Source organism: Mesoplodon bidens, assembly GCF_964165515.1.
Source record: "Mesoplodon bidens genome assembly, chromosome: 8".
NCBI lineage: Eukaryota > Metazoa > Chordata > Mammalia > Artiodactyla > Ziphiidae > Mesoplodon > Mesoplodon bidens.
Window position 1 is genome coordinate 29,800,539 of NC_138165.1, and position 26,316 is coordinate 29,826,854.

The window sequence follows — 26,316 nt, forward strand, 5'->3', positions numbered from 1 at the left end:
ATAAATCTCTCTAAATTTTCCATTTTGACAGTAAATGCTAGTTTCTAGAACTTTTCATCCAAACTAGAGACTCATTAGCACTTAAAGTGTCTTTCACTAGGAAGTTGCTTAGGGTATTCCTTTCATCATGACCTGGAAGGGAAGTGCAGAATTCCTGGTTTCTGAATTGGCGTATGAAGTTTCCAACTGGGCAAGGAGGCATGAAATTTCTGGCACTGTCTCCTTCCTAACCTTCTCCTATCTGCCTTGCTCTTATCCTCTGATCCCCAGCCATCTCTGGCTCACACTTGACCTCACTCTAAGAGCAGTTCTGGTTGTGGGTAGAGGGTACCTCAGAAGGTCATTGGCTCAGGATGGTACTCCATTCTACCCTGAAATCCTCTGCCTGGTATATGGTCCTCGTCTACCACCCTCTCTTCCGACCACGCCGCCTCTTTGCCTTGGCTCCTGATCCTTTATTCTAACGTCCTTAACCTGGGTCTATCTCACTGGTGTCTTGCACTGTCTCAGCTAAGCTCTTCTTCTTGGACTTGATCTGTGTTCTTCCCCATCTCCCTGACACTGCTTGACCTCTTGTGGGCCTGCTGTGGCTATTTCCACCCAAGACCCCAGGAAAAAAAGACATCTGTGTCCTAATCTCTGTTGTGCTACCAGAAGACTATCTGACTTCAGGCTGAACTGCCCTGGACTCAGTTTTCTCTCTCTCTGTGAGCAGAGGCTGTATTAGGTTATCTCTAGGGTCTCTTAGAATTAGAAAACTCTAGGAGCCAACAGGCCTCTTTCCCACCTCCCTTTACTCTCAATCTTCTGACTCTGTTTCACAGAACTAAGTGCAAAGCACTGTGACATGCAGGTAGGACCCCATCACCCAGTTAGAAAGATAGAAGATCACAACATTTGTCTTTATTTGCACCACATTGTATAATTTACAGAGTGTAAGGCGATGCCTTCAGAATCTTGCTTATGCTTGTGAAGATGTGTCCCCGGCATATGAAGGGAGTTCCTCCACATAAGCAGCAGGAAAATGGCCTTTTTTTCCCTTTAAAGAACCAAACCACCATCCTTCATCTTTCTTCTTGTGTATAGTCACAATGTCACCTGTGAAAATGCACATACATATAGTTAGACAAGTGGGTTTCTGCACTTAAGCATGTGCCCGAGTCTGATCAGTAAGACAGTTTTTAAGGAGATCCTGCTTTCAAGGAGTTACTTGGTAGCATCATTTTTCTGCATGTGATTCAGATGAAGCAAAACTTATTGACCACCTCTGCACGAAGCAGGAAGAATGCAGAGAATATTAAAAAGAGTAAGGTAATGGACAAAAAGTTGTGCCATAAAATAGTTTGATTAAAAACAAAATCGCGGGCTTCCCTGGTGGCGCAGTGGTTGAGAGTCCGCCTGCCGATGCAGGGGACACGGATTCGTGCCCCGGTCCGGGAAGATCCCGCATGCCGCAGAGCGGCTGGGCCTGTGAGCCATGGCCGCTGAGCCTACGTGTCCAGAGCCTGTGCTCGGCAACGGGAGAGGCCACAACAGTGAGAGGCCCGCGTACCACAAAAAAAAAAAAAAAAAAAAAAAAAAAATCGCTTTGGATCCTATGTCCTCGTGCTGCCTGGCTCACTTTGGATAGAGGTGATGGGTCATCCCCAAACTCTTTCTTGGTGTCTATGCTTTAAGGGTTCCTCATGTTGGTGGCCAAAATAGTTTGCTATGTTGACTACTAAGAGTATGTCTCAGCTTCCAGACTTTTCTTTAGATCGAGGCAGCTTCTCTCCATTATATGAGCCAGCTTCAGAGTCCAAAGTTCCAACTCACAGCTTTGCATGACAATATAACTCCCCATTCAACAATGTAGATAATTTGAATAAAATATCAATTTGAGGACAATACTCCTTTAAAGCAACGATTCAAATAAACAGAATTCCTAGGAAACCCATGGCTCTTCTCTAATTCTCTATTAAAAAGAAAAAAAGCACATTATTCCCTGTCTTGTAAGAGAGAGTCCTTTCTCTCTGGCTGCTTCCTGTACATCAAAGTGGAAATATCCACTTCCTTAAGGATCCAAGAGCTACTTGATCTTTAAGCATCATCATGAGGTCATTTTCAGTCTTTCTTTCTTTCATTCTTCTCCCCAGTAATTTTCTTTCTAAGGCAAAGGAGACCACTGATCCCCCTTCTATCTCTCCTTAGTCACATCACTATTTATTCTTGCAGGAGATCATTCTCAGTCTAAGGTCTCCGTCTAATGAGTTCTCTCAGGTCAGTAGATTGACACAGCCTACTATCGGAATTCAAACGAATAACTTAAAATTTTATCGCCAGCTTCCCTAAGTCTCCAACGAACGTCTCGTTCCATTTAAAGAACCCACAGGATATAATGTGTAAGTAGGCTTTGCAACCAACAGAACTGAAGACAAGATGATCAGTTTGTGTTAACTATGTAACTCAGACTTAGGACCCTGGGTTCTAGGTGGCATCTGGGAAGTGTGTTTTAATTCATATGAAAAGTGGGACTACTGCATTTCATTTACTCACTGGTGTAGGTAGCCTTAGGATGACATGATGAGTAACAAACTGACTTCTATAACACTTAAGACTTTTAAATTAAAGGCAACATTGATTTAAGATGCATGCAGGAGAGAGTCTACTTTCCTTTTTTCTTGTCTTTACGTATGTCTGAGCTACAAGAAAAAGTAACTGCCTGGAGAACTCTGACTGGCAAACTGAAAAGCAAGCACCTATGAACCAATAGCAAATACGTGGTATCCCTGTTGTTTGGCTGCAAAATCCATCTCAACTTTCTGTTGGTTCTGGGCACCATGTCCTGTTCATGGATTATAAATTTTCTCCTATGACACAATTCTTTCTCACTAACCATTTCATTTCCAGATCCCTGCCTTAGCTTAACATCCAAATGTGGCTGCTAATTGGACACACAGAGAAAGTTGAGGCTGGTGACTTTTTCTTGTTTAATAATCTTGGGGTCTACACCATCCATTATATAATAACCTTTCCATGTTAAACAAAAATCTGTGACACAAAGAAGGGGGTCCAATTCCTTTAATTGGTCATAAAACCCTTTTTTGAGAGAGAAGTGGGAGAAATATTAAGCTGGGAGTCCTTTAACCCGGTTTCTAGAACTGGCACTTAGACTAAGCCATGAGAGGAAGTCACTTCACATTCTTGTATGTGTAACTTTCTGAAAAGGAAAAAGGTGGGGCCACTTCTCTGATAACTTTCCATTACTGACATTCTACCCCAATGGAGCACTGTGATTAAGAGCGTGACTCTGAGTTTCTGAGTCCAAATCCTGTGCCACTACTGCTAGTGACTTTAGCCAAAGTACTTAACCTTTCTATGCCTCAGTCATAAAATGGGCATAAATAATACCAACCTCAAACGGTTTTTAGGAATATTAAATTGGACAATGTGTTTGCAGCAATGTCTGGCACCTAGTAAACACCAAATATATGTTAGCTATTTTTATCATGTGAGCTTTCTTTTTGATGTGCTTTATCTTTATCTTCTAAGAAGGGTTATTATAAACCTGAACTGCTTTGACTTGGTAATAACTTTTTTTTTTCCATAGAAAACAATTTTATGGTTACCGAAGGGGAAGGGGGTGGGATAAATAAGGAATATGGGATTAACATATACACACTACTATATATAAAAGAGATAAACAACAAGGACCTACTGTATAGCACAGGGAATTATATTCAATATCTTGTAATAGCCTATAATGGAAAAGAATCTGAAAAAGAACATGTATGTGTGTGTATATATATAGATGTATACTTATATTCGTGTGTATATATATCTATACATATATACACACATAAATATATACATATATATGTAACTGAACCACCGTGCCATACACCTGAAAATAACACAACCTTGCAAATCAATTATACTTTGATAAAAAATTAATATATATATATATAAGAGATATTCATTTAGTTAAGAGTAATACATATCCTAGTTTTTAAGACAAACTGCAATTATTTATTTATTTATCTTTGTTCTTCAGCAGACATCTAAGAGGGAAGGAGAAACCAAAGAATAAGTAGTCAGTCAAATAATAGATTTGAACTTAGTCTGATAACAGCCAGGCTATGAATGCATGACCTGGTAATAACTATTAAGGCTAAGACAAGAGTTTTATTCAAGTTAAAAATTTCAACATGGGAAGGCAATTCAACTATTTGAGAATGATTCTTACCTTTTTCCAAATTCAATTCATCATCTTGCCTGGCTTGGAAAGAATATAAGGCCTTGCAAAGACCATTGCCGAGCTGGGTCACACCGGAGGCTGAAAGTTGGATCAAGTTATAATGACTAATGCTGGGTCAGTAGGCAAGATGAATATGGTGGGAAGTGGTCTAGTTTTTCAGCCGTGTAGTGCAGAGCTTAAATATATTGAAATCTTCCCAAAAGGAAAGTTTATAATTGTACATAACATTCATTCTTTGATTCAGTAACCATTTCTGATGTACATACTATGTGGATGAACTGTGTATATTACATAATCAAAAGCTCTAACATAGAAAGTAAGTCTGGACAAGAAGTTACTGTAGTAGTAATAATAATGATAATTTTAAATTGTTTCCCATGTGAACTTAATCAACATCAGTTAGCTAAGCTGTGTGGTAACTGTATTCATGTTTTGGAAAACCAGCACCAGTTTTGCCAATCAGGAATAAATAGGAGACACTTGGAGCAAGTGCTTCCTCCATCATCCCCAGGTACTTAGGGAACTGTTTCTCAAACGATGCAACCACGAGTCTTTAACATACCACGTGGACTACAATGGCCTGGGTTTGATTGAAACTTTTTTGCCAAGTTCTAATCAAGAATCTAGAGAGTCAATGTTATGGTAACTATAGTTGAACAATGATGGATAATGACAGGTGCTTGCATGTATGTGTGTGTGTATGTATGTATGTGTGTGTATATGTATGTGTGTTTCTGTGTGTGTTGAAAGGTAAAAGGCAGTGGGGTGTGGATGGAAAATGACTAAAGTCAGGTGGCTGAACACAGGGGGTGGGTAGGCCTTGGGATTACCGTGTTTCCTGAACAGGGGTTGGGATTTGCATGGCAGTTTGGAGGAGGCTGTGGAGACAAAGCTGTAGAGTCCTCCCAATGTTTCCAGGCTGAGTGTGTGGGCAGCAAATTGCAGGCTGTCTGAATAACATGGATGCCAGTGACTGGAGGTACCTTCTCATATTAGACAATTCTTTTCCCAACCCTCCAATCTTCTTGAGTCCTTCCCACCTTTTGGATGATATTTGCACAGAAAGCTACACATTTTAACAAATTAATCAGTCCTAATTGAAACGTAAATTTCTTTGAGCCGATTTATGTCAATGTGGCTCTGAAAATAAAATATAATTTTGGCAATGTTCTTTACTGATAGGACCCAGCCCCAAATTATTCTGGGCATGAGATTACCTGTAGATGAAGAACTTGGAATTCTCTGCCCACCAGACGATGACCTGCTCACAACATTCTCTAATCTCTTTGTCAGAGAAGGCCGAGATATTTTTACAGAACTATGTGTCTGCTGCTGTTTGAATAGTTAAAAAAAAAAAAAGTCATTTTTAACAACATTGTCATCAAAAGTATTTGCAAAAAGTAACTATTCTGCAGCTGTTTTCCTCAGGAATTTGTTTTTCAATTGTTGGGAGGAGGGTATAAAGAAAAAATTCAATACATTCCTAAACCCTACTCTAGCATGTTCTTGTTTCTGAGACCTTAATATTTTCAGAATTAGACAATTACTATATTATAGCCTGTATTTGCAATTCTGACCTGTACCCCTAGGCCAAATAGTAACATTTACAGCATTACTTCTACAAATTCAACTTGGTTTTAAAGCAAGTGAAATGATCATGACTCCGTGACCCTTTTAGAGCTTGAGTCTCTTAGAAGGAAAACTGTCCCTTCATCACAAGGTGGTTACAGCTCCCTCGTATTGTAGGAAATGGAAAACAGCTACCCGTGTATATTCACACACTCATCAATTCCTAGAGTGTAACACTGGGAAAATTCATGTGTGTGAATTTTTTAAATTGTGCACACGCATTATCTATATTATGTACTATGTTAAATGGATGAGACTACTGCATATCACAAAATCTTACAATTTAGGTCTGTATGAATACTAAGATTTTGATTTAATAGAAATTTTACTATAACAACACGTTCAAAGGATAAAGTGAGAAGTATGAGAAGGAAGAAAGAACCCAAAGTGTTTTTAACTCATTAATTTATATATGAATACAAAGCATGTATTCATTTGTGTTTAGCTCTTGTTACTGTGCTCAAAAAATAATTAAATAAATTTATCTTAAAATTGTGCAACTGGGGATTTGAGCATGTGGCATATATAATTCGTAACAGTTTTTTTGGCCTGTTGCTGCTTTAAGCCATTCCACCCAGCAAGCCCAGTCAAGAAATTATAGCCAACCTCTTAAATGCTTACCTTTTCTTTCCACTTGAAGATGGAGTTACTACAGACATGGTTGGGTTGAGGTCTTTGCTCAAGTTCTGCTAAGACGGATGACAGTTTATAGGCGTTTGCTTGCAAAAGGTTTAGTTTCAAGTTATTCTGTGGATACATCATTTGACCATATGAGTAAACTTCTAGAAAATTTTGAGGCACAACTGCGTGGGTAAAGGGATATCAGGATAACTTCCAAAATGACAAAGAGGTCCAGAAAAATACACATTCAACTCATTTGCAACTCATATGCAGAAAATGCTGAAGAGAGAAAAACAATGGACACTTTAAGCAGTCTAGAGGAAAGCCTTAGTCGTTGAGTGTGTTGTATTCTAGACCCTTGTAATAAGGTAAACCAGAAACCTTGATAGGTATATTACTCAGCATTTTGTGGCAATGAATTGCTTTACTCGAATTTCTGCTGAGGAATGGGGTAGAGAATAATAAGTGTTGATTGCAGAAGGTAGGCTTTCGGAAGGCTTTGAAGAAAGGCAATGGTGCCATGGGCACAACGTAAAGAACAGAAGTGAACTCTTATCAATAGAATCAAACTAAAATGATGTGAGTCAGGGTTTTGTTGTTGATGTTGATGTTATTATTTCCTGAAGAGGTGAGGTCTTATATTACCCAGAAAGTCTGCAGTAACACTTCTGGAAACTAGAAACCATATTCTGGGGTATTTGAATATAAAAATAAAGACTGAGGGCTTCCCTGGTGGTGCAGTGGTTGAGAGTCCGCCTGCCGATGCAGGGGACACGGGTTCGTGCCCCGGTCCGGGAAGATCCACGTGCCGCGGAGCGGCTGGGCCCGTGAGCCATGGCCGCTGAGCCTGCGCGTCCGGAGCCTGTGCTCCGCAACGGGAGAGGCCACAACAGTGAGAGGCCCGTGTACCGCAAAACAAACAAACAAACAAAAGACTGAAACTGAAGCTATTCTCCGAGTCTCTCCTGTTCTGATTTGACCTTGAGCTAGAAACTTTATAATGACTTCCCTGTCAAGTTGTAAATCAAATCATAGAATCTAAATATTGGAAGGGGTCTGCTTATCCAATCTTCTCCTCTCCATTGTCTCTCCCTTTTCCACACCTCCAGCCTGGGGGTTCCTAATCCTAACATCCCAGCCAGGGGATCACAGCCATGGACCAAACACCTCCAGTCGATGGGGAAGGGCTCTAATCCTTGGAACAATCCACTGCATGGTGGGCAGGCTCAGCTAGGATGAAATCAAAAGCTCCCCCATAGCTTCTAGCCTTAGATCTAGTCTGCACTTGAGAGCATCACAGATCAAGTCTCTCTGCTCTGTGGTGCTCCTTCCGGTATCCAAAGTCTCTCTGCTCTGTGGTGCTCCTTCCGGTATCCAAAGACAATATCTGCTCTAAATACCTCCAGTTTCCACAACAATTTCTCAGAGAATATGGCTTGCCAACATTCTTGCTTCAAATATAGCACTTCAAGGACCAAGAGTCAATGAATTAGGAAGAATTTCTGTGAAACAGAGCTTCTCCCTGCAAGAAACCTTCTCTGCATAACACAAGATCAGTCTACCACTATCACGAGTTTCCTTCCATTAGAGGCAGAGGTGCGTGACCGAATTACATGGATATTTGGCATCCACTATTTGAAGGCTCTTATTTGCTCCATCACTAGATCATAAACACCATAAATTCAGGGGTCAGATCATCTCCCATCTTGCATCCTCCACTGTGTGAATCAGGCCAGTTGTGTACCAAGATAATCTTAATAACATGTTCTATGTCAATGACAAAATTTTATGCAAGAACCCAAAGAAATAAACTTGAATCTTAATGCCATCGTAAAATGCTCCATATGACTTTCTTTTGGTAAATATCATTTACATCGAATTAATTAACTAAACATTTTATGCTATCACAGAAAATGTCTAACAGTCTGTTTTATAATTTTATAAAAATTGTAGCCATATGTCACTGCAAGGATATTAGACCTCTGTTCCTAAGTGAACAGAATTCAGGCCTGTCAGGTTTATTTCTGCAACACCACCTCCATTAAAGGAAGCCACTGCTAAAAAACAGATAAACTGTACCTGGCTGCATCTGTCTACTTTTACCAAAGAACTATTGAAATTGCTCATTTGGACAGAATTATTAGGTACCTACTTTTACAAGAGAGTTGTTTAGGCTATGTGCAAGGTAAGGAAAGCTGGTTCAGCTTCCTGGATCCTTCAAAACATTGATAAAATTTTGATCTCTTCCTGAATTCTTCTCAGATTAACCGCAGTCAACTTCCTCTCCAATCACAGCAGAAACCCTGTATCTTGTACACATAGGTCATAGTATCTGTTCATTTTTATTCCTGTTTAAAATTCATGGGCCTTTACTAACTGCCCTTATAATGTGGGTTCTTCTGAAGAGGCTGCATTGCCCACCAATCCCAACAAATGTCTCGGGGCTGCCCTAGTCCAGCCTTTCAGCAAAAAGGCCCAGAGGCACCTCTCCCTGCCCTCCACTGACAGTATGTCCCCTTCCTTCAAAACAACCTTGGCCTCTGAAGTTTTTTCCTTGTTTCTCTGGAAGCTCTTGCCTCACACCCCAGTCGGCCATCTTCCTTCTGTGCGGCCACATCTCTCCTTTCCCGTTATACTCAGAAGACCCTGATGTTAGCTCAAGGATGAATGGAAAACAGCATCTCAATGATAATTACCAGGATTTCAATTCTCCTCTGTGCCCTGTGCTAGCATTTTCTAAATAATGCATCATCCTCACAAAACCCCTTAGGTAGCAACATCCCCACTTTAAAGATGAGAAAACAAAATTTGTCCTAGGTCCCTGTAAAAGGCAGAGCTAGATGCAGGCCTCTCTGAATGCAGATCCTGTGTTTTTGGTCACATCTGTTAACTGGAGTAAAGTACACATGGTCTTCAGACCTTAATTGAATGATTCTATTTGCGGGAATTCTATTTTAGGCACTTTTTCCCCCCCTGGGAGGACACTAAATCAAACATTTCTAAGTAGCTGGATTTTTCCAGATTCCTCAAACCACTTGTCAAGGAGCTGAGCGTACAAGCTCTCCGACTAGACTGTTCTGTGTCATGAGAAAGGAAAGGCAAACAGAGGTCAAATGGTCCAGAAAACAAGCATTCCCAAAATAGCTCCTTCATCATTAAATCTAGGAAACTGCCCTCTGCAAATGTTTACCTCGTCCATTAAGGCTGCTGTGCTTTTTTGGCTCTCTGTGTCTGAGAAGGAGGAGTGGCTGTAGTATGCTTTCAGCATTCGTTCCAGGCCTGAAAGTGAAATAAGGCTGTCAGTCGCTGTTCCTCTGGTCCTAGTGGGACACAACTGGCAGGTGGTTATACTCAGAGGGACCCTGAGCCCAGAAGTGATGCTGGGAGCATTTCCCAAATGGCTGGGGCTGTTTCTGTGTGTACTTGTTACTAAATTTTACTGAATGGGTGACCTGTACCTTCATTTAATGGGATTCGAGAAATGCTGGTGGTTAAGGAGTCTTGATTGTTATTTTTCAAGACGAGATTTTTGCATCCTCCTTGTTGACCCATTCCATGGTGGATTCCTAACATTTACCCCCATGTTAAGCTCTCCTCTGCTGATATTTACATTTCTAAACATTTTGCTCTCTTGGATTTCCTATTAAGTATTACATTGCAGCAGGGTTCTCTGGTCCACATAAAATAAGCTCTACATATCAGAATCATAAAAGTGGAGTTGTTTTTATTACCTGTAACACTTTAGAGCTGCTTCACGTTCTCACATACCTAACGTCTAAGTATAGGATTTAATCTGAATGACTTTCACATCATTCAGGAAGTTAGTTTAAAAAGAAGCAAACAAGTGGTGATCATTCTGTAATGTATAGAAATACTGAATCATTATGTTGTGCACCTAGAACTAATATAGTGTTGTACGTCAATTATACTTCAATTAAAAAAAAAATGTAGGGCTTCCCTGGTGGCGCAGTGGTTGAGAGTCTGCCTGCCGATGCAGGGGACACGGGTTTGTGCCCCGGTCCGGGAGGATCCCACATGCCGCGCAGCGGCTGGGCCCATGAGCCATGGCCGCTGAGCCTGTGCGTCCGGAGCCTGCGCTCCGCAACGGGAGAGGCCACAACAGTGAGAGGTCCGTGTACCGCCAAAAAAAAAAAAAAAAAAGAAAAAAATTTACATACATTTAAAAAATTTAAAAACAACCTATTAGCACCCCCAAATAGAATGAAATAATATGGGGGAAATAAATAAACACGAGAAAATGAAAAGCCTTGTACATAGGAGGTTTACTATGTTTTAAACCTAACGAATTGTCCCTCATATCAGCCAATTTCAGGAACACTGTAAAATGCTACACTTCTGGAAATGGTGGTATAGTACTTGTATAGATCTCACAGACCAGAATGTCATTTTCAATTTTTTTTTGCTCTTTCCTTGGTTTTTCATTTTTCTTTATTCACACAAATTAGGTTTGATATTTGGTCTTTTAAATGAGATGATCTCTGCACCAGTCAGCAAAAGCAGAATCACCCTAATTGTGGATGAAACCTCCGAGTAGAATACTTTCCCTTACCAGGCCAGTCAAAGAGGTAATTACACACCTTCCTGGTCTCGCGAGGCTTTTTCAATATCTTTTTGCAGTCTCAACAGTTTTGATTTTATTGAAGATGCCTGTCGCTCTTTACTCATTGCATTTTTAGGATCTTCTTCCTTTAAGAAAAAAAAAGGAATTTTAACAATTTAAAGGGAAAAAAAGTAAGAGTTGCTACTCCTAGTTGCACTGAGACTTTCACTGACTGTATTCAATTTTAACTTGATGGAAGAAAAAAGTAAAAAAAATTAAAAGCAGGGTAACCTCTGGTTTTCTACAGATTGGTCTACCTTTTCTAGACCTACTGAATAAGAAGACAGCTCCTTGTTTACAACTTGTAAGTGTATAGCTGAGCACTTTCTTTAATAGATAAAAATTATTCTTGGAGCGTGAACGTTACTATAGCTATTTCACAAGAGCATGTGGCTCACCAAGGGAAGGGGCATGAAAGCTTCAAGGAGACTAGCTGACTTAACCAGCACATTTCAGTTGAGGGGAAGTAGGGCAAAGGGTACTCCTTGCAGGAGAAATGACACAAGCAAAGGACAGAGGGAGGGTTGTGTGAAATGTATGGGGAGCAATGAGTACACCAGTTGCTTGAGCAAATGTAGTGGAAGAAACAATTGTCTAAATAGCTTAGGTCAGATTTTCAGGCTGAAGTAGGGATTTTATCATGTAGGTTATGAGAACCATAAACAATAGCAGAGCTTTCGTATGTTAGGACACAGTTTAAATGCCTAGTAACAAGTCAAAGAGCAAATATCCTACAGTGATATGCAACTTAAAATGATTAAAACCTTTATGTGAAAAAAAAAAAGGATGTTAGGGTCAGGTCGGGAGGTGGCTGAACATAAGTGCAGTAGATGGACAGAAACCTTGGAGAAAGAGGGAAAACTGATGACTGAAGATGGAAGTGCAGGAGTCAGGACTTATCTGGTAGGAAGGAGAAAAGCGAGGACCCTGAATATTGGTGGAGAGATTAGCTTTAGATAGACTGTCCTGAAGAAAGAGAAGAGAAGATTTAGAGCAAAGAGAATAATAGTCTTTACAAAAATATAATGTAGGGGCCTCCCTGGTGGCGCAGTGGTTGAGAGTCCGCCTGCCGATGCAGGGGATACGGGTTCGTGCCCCGGTCTGGGAGGATCCCATATGCCGTGGAGCGGCTGGGCCCGTGAGCCATGGCCGCTGGGCCTGCGCATCCGGAGCCTGTGCTCCGCAACGGGAGAGGCCACAACAGTGAGAGGCCCGCATACCGCAAAAAGAAAAAAAAAAAAAAAAAAAAAAAAAAATATAATGTAGAGACTAAAATATTTAATCTACATACTGTAGATTACATACTGTATTATATATTATAAAAATTTTCTCGGGCTTCCCTGGTGGCGCAGTGGTTGAGAGTCCGCCTGCCGATGCAGGGGACACGGGTTCGTGCCCTGGTCCGGGAAGATCCCACATGCCGCGGAGTGTCTGGGCCCGTGAGCCATGGCCGCTGAGCCTGTGTGTCCGGAGCCTGTGCTCCGCAACGGGAGAGGCCACAGCAGTGAGCAGCCCACGTAACGCAAAAAAAAAAAAAAAAAAATTTTCTCTATATCCTTTATTACATGTGACTCTTTGTGATTCTTATAACAACTCGATGAGATTGGTTTTATTTTCCCCATTTTACCTGTGACACTCAGAAATAAATGAAGGCCCAAGACGAAACAGCCAGTAAGTAATTACTGCTGAAACCCAACTCCTGTGACTCCTAATTCTCCACCAGAGTCCACTCCTTCACATGTCTGCCTGAGGCTGAGGCCCAAGCTGACGTTACCTCCGCAGGTGAGCTCTGAGTGAACTGCAAGGATGCTTCAGTCCAACCCTCAGTCCTTCCTTGCTGGAGGAATGCACCTCATAATCTGACTCTCATGCCAATCCAAGACTTCATTTGGTTTCTTTGGGGATGCCTATATTGTTCACAAATATATTTCCACGGATAGATCACTACTGGATCAACTTGAGATAGATTAAACTGCCATCCTTAACTTTCTTAAATTTGTCCTTCTCTTCCAAAAATTTGTCAGAAAGAAGATCAACAATACCAGAGGAGGCATTTAAACTGCAGATACAATCTTTTGAACATGGCCTTTGCAGTAACCTTGCAAATATTTTTCACACTAATCACCAGCCCTCCAATATTCACACTCAGATAGTTCTCCTGTCTTACCCTCATCCATGTAAATTTCATAGCACTCTATAAAAGCCAGTCTACACTTACTGCCAATGACTATAATGTCAGATTTTGGAAGTGTTTTGCTTTAAGAATATTAGGACAATCCTATTCACCCATTTGGAGATACAGTCCATTCTCTTAGACAACAGATACATAGTCGTTAGTTCTGGTGCACTGAAATTTCATAGAAACCAAAAATTCCCATGGGCACATCAAATAAGATAAGCCATTGTGGCTACTTCTTTACATTTCAATAGGAGCTTAGTCAAATTTTCAAGGAGAATGACCCTTATTTTATTGACAGGTTAGCTGATAGAGGCATTTTTACAAGAAAGTAATAGATATATTTTATTGGACATTTTCCCATCTCAAGGATCACCTACACGGTTTGGAAGAAAAAAAAAAAAGGTACTTTCCCCATGTAATCAAATCTTCCTTTCCACTTCCATCTCTACCCTTGTTTCTGCTTTAACAGACATTGCTATTGCTAATTTGCTTTGCCTTTGCCAGGGTCGGAAAAAAAGATTCAATTAAAGAAACAGCCGGCCACTTATTGCTGTTTAGATGGTGGGAAGGAGAAAGCCGGTCGGAATTCATTATTGTGCCGGATCTAACTGCCTTCCCCTCTCCCCTCATCTCTTGTTCCCTGAGTGGGGGTCCTGGGATGTTGGTTTTGGCTATACTTTTACTCTTATAGGAGGACATGACCAGTGGTCCAGTTTTACACAGAGAGGGAGGTGAGCCTCCCAGACTGGACCTTGGAAGTCTGAGTGAAATACAGCAGAGGGACCAGGAAGGAGCAACCAGGATTTTTTCCTGCAGATTTTGGTAATTAATGATCAGCATCTAGAGCACTACAATTGAAACTAACAAGAGGGGAGTGAAGGACAAAATCTTTGAGGCATGACCTGACCCAAGAAGATAAAGAATTTAGCCCAAGAGAGCAAACAGGCAAGATGTCTGGGCTCTGACCAGGGACACTGATCAGTTTTTAGCAAGGAAGGTCATGTGATAGTAGAATCACTCAAATGTCCTCAAAATAAGCCTCTGTAATGGCAATTAATTTATGACAAAGGAGGAAGAATATACAATGAGAAAAATCCTCTTCACAAAATGGTTTTGGGAAAACTGGACAGCTACATGCAAAAGAATCAAACTGGATTACTTTCTCTCACCATATATAAAAATAAACTCAAAATGGCTTAAAGACTTAAACATAAGACATAACACCATAAAACTCCTAGAAGAGAACATAGGCAAAACATTCTCTGACATAAATTGTACCAATGTTTTCTTAGGTCAGTCTCCCAAGGCAATAGAAATAAAAACAAAAATAAACAAATGAGAACTAGTCAAACTTACAAGCTTTTGCAAAACAGCAAAGGAAACCATAAACAAAATGAAGAAACAACCTACAGAATGGGAGAAAATATTTGCAAAAGTTGCGAACGACAAGGGCTTAATTTCCAAAATGTACAAGCAGCTCATACAACTCAACAACAAGCCAACAAACAACCCAATCCAAAAATGGGCAGAAGACCTAAAGAGACATTTCTCCAAAGAAGACATACAGATGGCCAACAGGCACATGAAAAGATGCTCAACATCACTAATTATCAGAGAAACACAAATCAAAACTAAAATGAGGTATCACCTCACATGAGTCAGAATGGCCATCATTAAAAAGTCTACAAATAACGAATGCTGGAGAGGGTGTGGAGAAAAGGGAACTCTCATACACTGTTGGTGGGAATGTAAGTTGGTGCAGCCACTGTGGAAAACAGTATAGAGGCTCCTCAGAAAACTAAAAATAGAATTACCATATAATCCAGCAATCCCACACCTGGGCATATATCCAGACAAAACTGTAATTCAAAAAGATACATGCGCCCCTATGTTCACAGCAGCACTATTCACAGTAGCCAAGACATGGAAACAACCTAAATGTCCACTGACAGACAAATGGATAAAGAATACGTGGTATATATATACAATGTAATACTACTCAGCCATAAAACAGAACAGAAAAATGCCATTTGCAGCAACATGGATGCAACTAGAGACTATCATACTAAGTGAAGTAAGTCAGAAAGAGAAAGACAAATACCATATGATATCACTTATATGTGGAATCTAAAATATGACACAAATAAACCTATCTACAAAACAGAAACAGAATTATGCACATAGAAAACAGACTGGTGGTTGCCAAGGGGAAGGGGGATGGGGAAGGGATGGAGTGGGAGTTTGGGTTAGCAGATGTCAGCTTTTATATATAGACTAGATAAACAACAAGGCCCTACTGTATAGCGCAGAGGACTATATTCAATATCCTATGATAAACCGTAATGGAAAAGAACATAAAGAAGGAATATATATATATATATATATATATATATGTATAACTGAATCACTTTGCTGTGTAGCAGTAATTAATACAACATTATAAATCAACTATACTTCAATAAAAAATAAATAAAATAAAATAAACTCAAAATGGATTAAAAACTTAAATGTAAGACTTGAAACCATAAAACTTCTAGAAGAAAACACAGGCAGAACATTCTTTGACACTGGACTTAACAATATTTTTTTTGAATATGTCTCAGGCAAGGGAAACAAAAGCAAAAATAAACAAATGAGACGACATCAACCTGAAAACTTTTGCACAGTGGAGGAAACGTCAACAAAACACAAATGAAACTTCCAACAAAACGAAAAGGCTACCTACTGAATGGGAGAAGAAATTTGCAAATGATTTATCTGACAAGGGGTTAATATCCAAAATATACAGGGAACTCATACAACTCGACATCAAAAAAACCAAACAACCCAATTAAAAAATGCGCAGAGGACCTGAATAGACATTTTTCCAGAGAAGACATACAGATGGCCAACAGGCACAGGAAAAGATGCTCAACATCACTAATCCTCAGGGAAATGCACATCAGAACCACAGTGAGCTGTCACCTCACACCTGTCAGAATGGCCATCATCAAAAAGACAACAAATAATAAGTGTTGGTGAGGATATGGATAAAAGGGAACTGTGGTACATTGTTGGTGGAAACTACCATACAATCCAGCAGTTCTACTCCTGGGTATATACCCGACGAAAGCAAAAACATTAATTTGAGAAGATATATGCACCCCAGTGTTCATTGCAGCATTATTTACAATAGCCAAGATATTGAAGCAACCTAAGTTCCCATCAATAGATGAATGGATAAAGACGATTTGTTATATATATAATGGAATATTACTCAGCCACGAAAAAGAATGAAATCTTGTATAATCCTCTAATTAGGATAAAGTTTTTCAAAGGCAAGGACCAGAAAGGATGTTGACAATAATTTGCACCTCCTAAGATTCATGCCTCTGTGTGATCCATTCCCCTTGAGTGTGGGCTGTTTATTGACTTGCTTCTAACAAATTGAATCTGATGAGATGCCACTTCTGAGATTAGCTTATAAAAGACTATGCTTCCATCTTGGACACTCTGGCTCTGTCTCTCCTGCATTGCTAGTTCCGAGAGAAGCAGGCTGATATGCTGTGAGCTCTCCATAGATGGAGAGACCCACACGGCAAGGAACTGGTATCTCCAGCTAAAACCGTTCCCGAGGACCAGAGGCTTGCCATCAGCCACGTGAGTGAGCTTAGAAGCGAATCATCTCCCAGTAGAGCATTGAGATGTCTGCGGTCCCGGCTGACACCTTGATTACAGCCCTGTGTGGGACTCGGGCACCCAGCTAACCCACACCTGGATTTCTGACCCACAGAAACTCTGAGATAATAAATGTTTGCTTCAAGCTGTTGAGTTTGGGGGTAAGTTGTTATGCAGCAATAGACAAACCAATGTGATACACAGTGATTATTTATAGAGTGTGAAGATTCAGTCTTGGGGGGAGGGACAGATCAGGAGTCTGGGATTGACATGTACACACTGCTATATTTAAAATAGGTAACCAACAAGGACCTACTGTATAGCACAGGGAACTCCGCTCACTACTCTGTAATAACCTAAATGGGAAAAGAATTTATAAAGGAATAGATACATGCATATGTATAACTGAATCACTTTGCTGTACACCTGAAACTAACACAACATTGTTAATCAACTATGTTCCAATATAAAATAAAAATTTTTTTAATTAAAAAGGTAAATGAAATAAAATATTTCCTTCAAAAAAAAAAAAAAAGATTCAGGCTAAAACCCTGTTTGGAGTTCTTCCCTTGCAGAGAAAGCCAAAGACAGGTTTGCATTACCCAGTCTGTAAACCACAGAGTTTTTAAATTTATACGGACTGTGAAAAAGTCAATATTTTTGTTTCCTAAACAATACGTTTCCTTTACAATTGCTCTCAATTCTTTTCAAAATGAATCCCTCAGTATATGACTGACTAAGGTTTCCCATGAATGAAACTTCCTTCCATCCCATACTTACAAAGTAATCTGTTAATAGGAACTCAGATTTATTTTCTGTAGATAAAACTGCGGTTTCTTCCACGAGAGCCTGGATATCATTTTCGACATCTATCTTGCTGATGGCACAGTGAATCTGCGTGTGGCACTGCAATGCCGAGGAAAGCAGAACAAGGTTGCAGAGGACATGTTTCCTGTATGCATGCTCTTACCATGCATACCAGAGATGGCAAATTCTTTACTACTCACTGTGGTCAGGGTTTGGCCAAAAACAGAAATATGTTGGGAGTACTGGTTTAAGTTATTGCACAAGAGTTGAATTCTTTCCTTCTCCAGCTCCAGGGTGCTCTGAGAAGGATGAAAAACGAGATTAGATCAGCCCACTGTTATACAAAACTGAAGTCACCCACTAAGCACTAACACAACGAAGAAAGTCTGAGGGAGCCGTCCTGTTTGTGCCTCTTGATTACATTATATCCACATCGTGGAGGGGGGTAGTTTCCCAGGACAGGAATGTGATTTGATGTCTGTCTTATTTTATTCTCCATTAGGATCAATTTAACTCATACACTTTCTCCAGGCTTTTGTGGGCCAAAAAGCACATAGGTGGATGCCACAGGTTACCTGATGTTCACAAAGAAGGGGGAGAAAGGAATCATTTGAAAAGAACCTGTGGGTTCCAACAAAAGAATGAAGCCCAGTAAAACCCATGTCTGTATCTTGGAAATGCAGTCAGACACTAAGTATTTCTAGAATTGTTTGCAGCACATACAAGGCGTTCTGCCGGTTCCGGCAGGGACAATGATGATGAGATGCAAATTCTCTGCTTAAGGAAATTATGTGATGAGAGCAGAAGCTTAAAGTCTGATCCATTCATCATCCTGGCCTAAAATGAGGCCTGGGGGTCAGAGACCACTCTTGGAAGGTGGCAACACAGCCTCCCTGTTTTGTGCGGGATGACAAAAATTCCACTTTTAGAGTTTTATGGCTTTTAGCTAGGAAGAGTAAATAAAGTAAGGGAGGTCCACATTTGCCTTGTCAGCCATTAACATTTTAGAAGAAGTTAGTTATTTGACTCTCACCCCTCACTGCTAGCTGAGCTACAGACTGTTTGTTTTGAGGAAATACAGGGACGCTCAGCGACTAGGCATTGTCCAAGAAGGCTGGGTCAAGTGGAAATGCAGGGGGCATTCCTAAGCCTTGTGAGGGCCATAGGAGGCTGCTGGGTATGTGCCCAGAAGCCCGGAGGCTTTGACAGAGGTGGCAAGTGTCCAAAACAACATGCCTCATCCCGTTTCTGTAAGGACAAGGCCTGGGCTTTCCCCCTTTACCCAGAGGCTAGGTTGGTTCCTTTCATACCCGCCATCCCACCCTGCTTCTTTCCACACAGTAAAGAGTACTCATCAATAGTCCTTCCTGAGAAAGAAAGCCTTCTTGGGCAAATTGGTGGGTGGCATTATCGTGGAAGTAAGAAGGGCGGACTGCGCCTCAAGGCCTTTGGTAGGGTGGAGGTGGGGAGACATCACAAAGGCCACTGGCTTCTCCCATCCTGTCTTTCAGCACGCCTGCAGGGGCCACTAGCCTGTCCAGCCTGGTGTTCCTTTATACCCTCGTGTGTAGACTGCATTCACATCCTGCTGTTATTTAATCTATGGTATATAATCATTAAATTTTCAAAAAATTTATTTGTGTAATAGTTACATAAAGTTAACCTGTTAACCATTTTGAAGTGTACAGTTCAGTGGCATTAAGTCCGTTCACATCGTTGTGCAACCATCACCACTACCCATATCCAGAACCTTTTTCATCTTGCAAAACTGAAACTCTGTACCCATTAACAATAATTCCCCATTCTCTCTCCCCTCATCTCCCCTGGCAGCCACCATTCCACTTGTTGTCCTCCATGAATTTGACTACCCTGGGTATCTCTTATAAGAGGGATCATACAATATTTGTCCTTTTGTGTCTGGTTTATTTCACTTAGCATAAAGTCTTCAATATTCATGCACATTGTAGCCTGTGTCAGAATTTCCTTCCTTTTTAAGGCTGAATAATGTTCCATTGTCTGTACTTACCACACTTTGTTTACTAGTATATAGTCATTTTAATGCTGTTATTAAATGCAAGTGGTAAAAAGCTGGCAGTAACTGTGAACATCTATGTCAACCACATGCAGATTTCAATTCTGTACCAAGTGTCCCGACATTTGAATCAGGAAGCCTAGAGCTCTGTTCCCTCATGGCTACCTTTTTTGTCTAGTCAGAAGCTGCACAATTTTTGTAAGTCAATGGGAATGAAATACTTTTGTTTCTGCTCTTGGTCTCCTGAGTTTTTATCCAAAATCTCAAGTACCAGCCATTTGAATGTGCCCTCTGTCCCCCAGGTACAGGATTAAAGACACAGAAGAGCAGCCTAGTAAATGTAATGCTTCATCAAAGGGCACAAATCATATGCCTCCTCTAACAAATATGTAAAATAAATTCTGCTCAGTGTCTTGGACCTCAAGTGGGACAGTCTTCAAAAAGAAAGAGTATTTATACTATGGGAAAAGATCTAGAAAGTTCTAGTTTAGCACCCTGAGCAAAGGACAGGACAGAAAAAAGAAGTCAGGTTTGGGGAACACGCTGCATCCCTGCTGGGCAGCTGTTTCTTTACTGTGACAAGTGCTGAGCCATTAGCATCAATCTGAGACTAGAATAACCAGTGTCCCTTGGTGGCGATGGCAATATTTAAAAGATTTTAATTTCATTTCAGGGAAATCATTAAGATGATCTATGTCTGCTCGTGAAGAGAGGCTGAGATAAATTCCACTGTGTGAAGGGGAAATCCATATCTCATTTAATGAATTATTGCTTTCTATTATTCCTTTCTAATTGCTTTCTATTGCGTTCTTTTTGTATAAAATAGGTCATTGAGGGCCTCCCTGGTGGCGCAGTGGTTGAGAGTCCGCCTGCCGATGCAGGGGATACGGGTTCGTGCCCCGGTCTGGGAGGATCCCATATGCCGCGGAGCGGCTGGGCCCGTGAGCCATGGCCTCTGGGCCTGCGCGTCCGGAGCCTGTGCTCCGCAACGGGAGAGGCCACAACAGTGAGAGGCCCACATACCGCAAAAAGAAAAAAAAAAAAAAAAAAAAAAAAATAGGTCATTGAGAAGCAAGATACTCTGGAGGACTTCCAATTATCCTCCTGTGCTTTCATAATAGCACATGAGAGGCAAGTGGGATCAAAGAGTTATCAAGAAGAGTAGATGGAGAGGCTGTCTGGGGCCCAGGCTTCATGATGATTCACACTCTTCATTCATTCTTTTCACTTCCTGCTGTCCTGACCTTCTGGTTTGTACTACCCAGAGAGATTGGAGTGATTTCATTTTCATCTAAATTGTTTTCATAAAACTGATCAAAGAAGTACCTTGCTTTTTCTAGAGCATGGACTCTTAAACTTTAGTACATCTAGAGATCACCTAGACCCCTTCCTAAAATCATTCAGAAGTTCTGACTTACCCCGTCTAGGAAGGCACTCAGGAATCTGAATTTTAACAAGCACCCTAGACATTGTCTTGGGGCCATAAAGGGCTACAAGAAAATAAATTTTAAAATCATTTATAATTCTTCCACCTAGAGATGACCACTGTTAACATTTTGATGTATTTTAGTCTGTCGAGGAATGTGTGTATGTATGATTTTATCTTCCTAGTTATCAACCAAATTATTCAAATTGGTATCCTGTTTTTTCACTTAACATTATACATAAGCAGTTTCCAATGTCACTAGTCTCCAAAACACCATTTTAATTAATAGTGCCTTGTGTAGAGTGTATTGATTTATTTAGTCATCCCCTTAATTTTGGCCATTTGTATTGCTTCTTCCCTTTTACTTTTAATGTAGTTTGAACAGAAACCTGTATTTTGTTGTTTCATCTACCTCCTCAAGATGGATTTATGGAAAGGAAATTAGGTTTTTCAACCGAGGTTCTAGGAGAGAATTAAACCCTAATGTCCTAAGGCATCTGTTATCTGCAATGAGTTACCATTTCTTCTCTGCATCTAGAGGGTATTAGTCACTACCATCCTTGGGGAACTGAGAAAACAGTCACCCACATTATTTTCTGTGTTCCGTGGTTCAGATGAGGAACACTAGTTGATAATGTGACATTTTTAAGACTGTTTGCATTTATTGCAAAAGCCTTTCTAAGATAATTCCTCTAGTAAATACTAACAGTACCAAACATTTGATTTGTGGTCATTTTTGATAGAGTGGCTATTATTATCATTATTATTATTATTTGGCCACACTGAGCAGCTTGCAGGATCTTAGTTCCCCAACGAGGGACTGAACCTGGGCCCATGGCAGTGACAGCATGGGTCCTAATCACTGGGCCACCGGGCTATTATTTTTCAAAATATATTATAGGTTATTTTTAACAACTGAATTGTTTCTTCTTGGAAGGTAGGAAATGTGGCTTGAACATAGAATAATTATGAAGTATTAAGACTAATTTTGACCTGTGGTTTGTGCAATTGGTTTCATTACTTAATAATTGCACTTGAGACTTTACAGTATCTAGTAAACTACCTTAAGCATAGTTCAATGAATGTTCTCTGAAAGAATCTGTGAATCCAATCTGCAGAGTAAGAAGGGGTAAGAGGACACTTCATAAGACATTAAAATACATTCTTATATTCCATTTTTACAGAAGAATGGTGGGAGAATGGAGAAAAATATGAAATGGAACAACCCTGGTTGACCCATCTCCACTTTCCACACTTCTAATAAAATTCCATTTTAATTGAGTTCAGCCCGCTTTTGTTATGTGTCTTCATGAATATCACATTTTACTCCTGTTGTTTGCAAACAATAGAGAATAAGGAATACATAGTGTAATATGTGAGTCAATGACTTGTTGGTATAGACTGAGTATGTACAAGCCAACGAAATACTAAGTCAGGGAATCCTTATTGGTTATGGTGAGGCAAGGATTACTCAACAGGAGTATCTCAAGTGGGTCTAGTAGGGTTTGGTTTGGCACTCAGGGGGCAGAGGCTAGCTCTAAGCAAGAGGATAAGCTTAGAACTTAAACTTAGAACTCTTATGGGAGTAAGAGGAATTGTGTGAACTCAAAGGTACAGAGGGGAGAAATACCAGTGGCCCCCAGCATGGTGGTAGCAATAAACCAGGAAACAAAGAGGATGAAAGGAAAACTTTCTTTTTTTATGGAGATTCTTACTTCTAGTAGATTCTCCACTTGATTTGGATTCTAATTTAAAAACCTAGAGTCTTAAATATTTTTAAAGCTCAGTTGAAAGAAGCTCTTTTGAAATGTAAGTGATATACATCTTGTCACCATCACGAAGACTTTATAAGCGAAGAAGATAATTTCCATACCTTCAACATAAAAGTTGGGACTGCTGAAAGCAGGCTGGGGTGGAAGGAGAAGGTGGAGGAGGACCCTAACAGGAGAAAAGGACACCGAGAAAAAGGAAGGAGAGACCTAGTAAGAGCCTCTGATAAGGGTCCTTAGTAACAGCAATACCTAACACATCTTGAAGACCAGCTAGAAGTCCGCTACACCAGGAATCCTGGCAGCCATACCAGTAAGAATCATAATTATCTCCCGTTGTTGTGATATAGATAGAAAAATGAGATGGATGGAGACATCTAGGTTAAGTGTTTTTCTCATAGCCCTTGAAGGGTGCCTAGAAGATAGAATGGGAGCAGTGATTTCTCTCCCACACAAAGCTCTTTGGAAAAAGAAAGGTAAAAAAAACGTGAATGCATAACTTACCTGGAAGCAGTTTTCCAGTGTATTCTCCCATTTCAGTCTGATAGAACAGCTGGCCATGTTTTTTTGGTAGTAATTTTCATCTTCTTTTGACAACTTCTCAGTTGATTTTTTCAGTTTACTGAGGAGCTAGGGTAAAACATCAGTGTCACATATTCATGAACGCATTTATGAAAGCCCTTTGTAATTCTGGAGAAAGAATTATATGCATCCCAATGATGAGTTTCTCATCTCGCAGCTAAAGTCATAAACAGTGACTATAGATGACAAAATCAAAGACCTTTCTCAGAAAACAGGGATGTCAGGACTGAAAGGAAACCCAAGAGCCTTTCAGTAGGATTCCTTCCATTTTTCACATGAGGAAATTGAGGTCCTTAAATATGATGTGATATGCCTATTTTCATCAGATGAAGGAAGAGGCCAAATGACAGGTGCGGAGAAGCAAGTACAGATCAGGAACCTCCAACTCAAGACTGTAATCTACCAATGATTCCCGTTCTCTTATTTCGTAAATCCTTCAGGCCTCCACATTTCTTACTGGGGCAGGTAGAGATTTGCACAATCAGATAATTTCTAAAACTAGCATTAGGCGTGGAGACCATCCTCTCACTTCACTTTCACTATTTAAACTCTGCAATATAACTCTGGAATCAGACTTCAGGATTAGAGTCCTGGTTCTGACTACAAGTGAGTTACTTAAACTTCACAAGCCACAGTTTTCTCACCTCTGTGATGGGGACAGTGATGCTCCCACTTCACTGTGTTGCTCTGAGGAATCAAGCAGGTGATACAGGTAAGGAACAGGGCACACTGCTTGACAGTTAGTATAGCATTCAAAGACTAGTGAGTGTTACTATTACTAGTGAAGAAAGAGCCTGAGATACATGCCATTGTTCACTGCAAGTTATGGACAGCTTGACAGATGCTTTCCTGTCATCCTGACCCCCAGTGATATGCTCCTTCACAAAGAGCCCCTTCTGGCCAGTCACCAAAATTGGCCATCCTGACTGTGAAAATCAAAGTAATACAAAACTCTCTGGATCAGGGTAGTTTGAATTGAATTCTCAAAATGCTCAGACACATAATTTCACATCTTTGAGAAAAGAAGAAGTTGTATTACATGAATGATTCTCAGACTTTAATATGCCTGGGAATGACCAGAGATTTTTGGAAAATTGCAGATTTTCAGGGTTCCACCAATAGCAACACTGATTCAGTAGCTCGGTAGTGGGATCAGGAAATCTGAATTTTCACTGCCTCCTCAGATGATTCTGATGCAAATGGTCCTCAAGCCACAGTTCAAGGAGCACCAAGGAGTCCTGTGATTTAAGCAGTTTAGGATTTTCAAGGACAGAGATCAAGGTTTTTAAGAATGCTCCTCTTTATGTTTAAGGACATTTTGACTAACGTTTCAGTAATGAAGAACATTCATCCAAAATGCTGAATATTAACACCACTCACTTTATTATTCCAGTTGATATGCTAGCCATTCAACTGTCCCTCAGCTCTGATATATGACCTACCCAGGACACGGTTGGTTTTGTATATCAAGTGTAATGAGCCGTTTATCTATAGAGATATGAGCTTGTGAATTTTAGCCTGATAATGATACAGAGAAAGGGTTGAATGTGCACCATGGCTATACTTGGCTAAGTCATTGTTCTTTGATTCTTATTGAGTGTGCCCAGCAATGAGAACAGAGTCAGTCTGGAGACTGATTGCACAAATCTCTACCTGTCTTGGTAAGAAATGCCAAGGTCTGAAGGATTTACAGAATAAGAGTACAGGAATCATTGATAGATTACAGTCTTGAGTTGGAGGTTCCTGATCTGTACTTGCTTCTCCTCACCACTCACGTTCATCAGCCTACACTCTATAGCTATTGACTAGAAGTTTCTGCTCAGCAAATTTACAGCAAATAACCCCAAACAGATACAGAAGAAGAATAGAGACTCTTATATTCTTATTTAAGGAACTTCTCAGAAACTTTTCCTAAAATTTGTCACAGCAAATAACCCCAAACAGATACAGAAGAAGAATAGAGACTCTTATATTCTTATTTAAGGAACTTCTCAGAAACTTTTCCTAAAATTTGTCAAAGATTAAATACTTTTTCTTTCCTCTTTTCTTTCTCTTGGAACAAACATCGATTCATTTATTCATGAATTCATTCATCAAACATTTCTTGACTGCCACACCATGTCATGTACTAGACACTGGGAATAGATAAAGGAACGAGATAGGCTCCCTCTCTAGTCAAGGACACACACAGGCCATTGTTATCCTGTTTGATAGATCCCAAGATGATAAAAGTATTCAGGTGTCACAGAGTGGGTACTCAACAGAAATGATCCCTGTGTGAATAAACCTAAAATGAAAGTAGGAATTGGTGAGGCAAAATAGCATGACATGATACCAAAAAAGATTTTTGGTGAGGTTGGAGCACACAGTTTGAGAGAAATAATAGCAAGTGAATATGCTGAAAAGTTAAGCAAGGGCCAAGTCAGGGAGGGTCTTGAGGGCCACATAAAAGAGTTTGTGCTTTATCCTGAGGTCACCTGGAAACCTTTGAAGGCTTTTTAAAGGAGAATAATATGCTCAGATTCGAGTTCCAGAAAAGTCAGCTTGGCTTGTGTATGGGGAATAGATAAGGAGAGGAAACACTGAAAGCCAAGACACCAAGTTGTCAGTTGGAGTAACCCAAGCAGTGATGATGGTGGCCTGGGAGAGAGTAGTGGCAGCGGGGATAAATATAGGTAGATAAATTCAGGAAGTATTTGGTTTAGGACTTAGAATTGGGAAGATATGGTAGATGGTGATATTCAAATATATAAAAA

The 26,316-nt window shown here is 40.2% G+C and overlaps 1 protein-coding gene across 4 annotated transcripts in view; it reads right to left on the reverse strand.

The window, feature by feature from the left end:
• Positions 1 to 888: 888 nt before the first annotated feature.
• NOSTRIN (nitric oxide synthase trafficking) overlaps positions 889 to 26,316 on the reverse strand; it is a 60,357-nt gene continuing 34,929 nt past the window's right edge. For 2 of the 4 annotated variants that reach the window (XM_081241806.1, XM_081241804.1), the window contains 9 exons: positions 23,483 to 23,608; positions 17,952 to 18,050; positions 17,725 to 17,850; positions 11,086 to 11,194; positions 9,678 to 9,766; positions 6,488 to 6,613; positions 5,455 to 5,569; positions 4,226 to 4,315; positions 889 to 1,098 (listed from right to left, as the gene is read on the reverse strand). In XM_081241806.1, the coding sequence (XP_081097932.1) occupies positions 962 to 1,098; positions 4,226 to 4,315; positions 5,455 to 5,569; positions 6,488 to 6,613; positions 9,678 to 9,766; positions 11,086 to 11,194; positions 17,725 to 17,850; positions 17,952 to 18,050; positions 23,483 to 23,608 (1,017 nt within the window). In that variant the 3' untranslated portion in view covers positions 889 to 961. The remainder of the gene's footprint in view (positions 1,099 to 4,225; positions 4,316 to 5,454; positions 5,570 to 6,487; positions 6,614 to 9,677; positions 9,767 to 11,085; positions 11,195 to 17,724; positions 17,851 to 17,951; positions 18,051 to 23,482; positions 23,609 to 26,316) is intronic. The other 2 variants (XM_081241805.1, XM_081241807.1) reach the window with 2 other exon arrangements.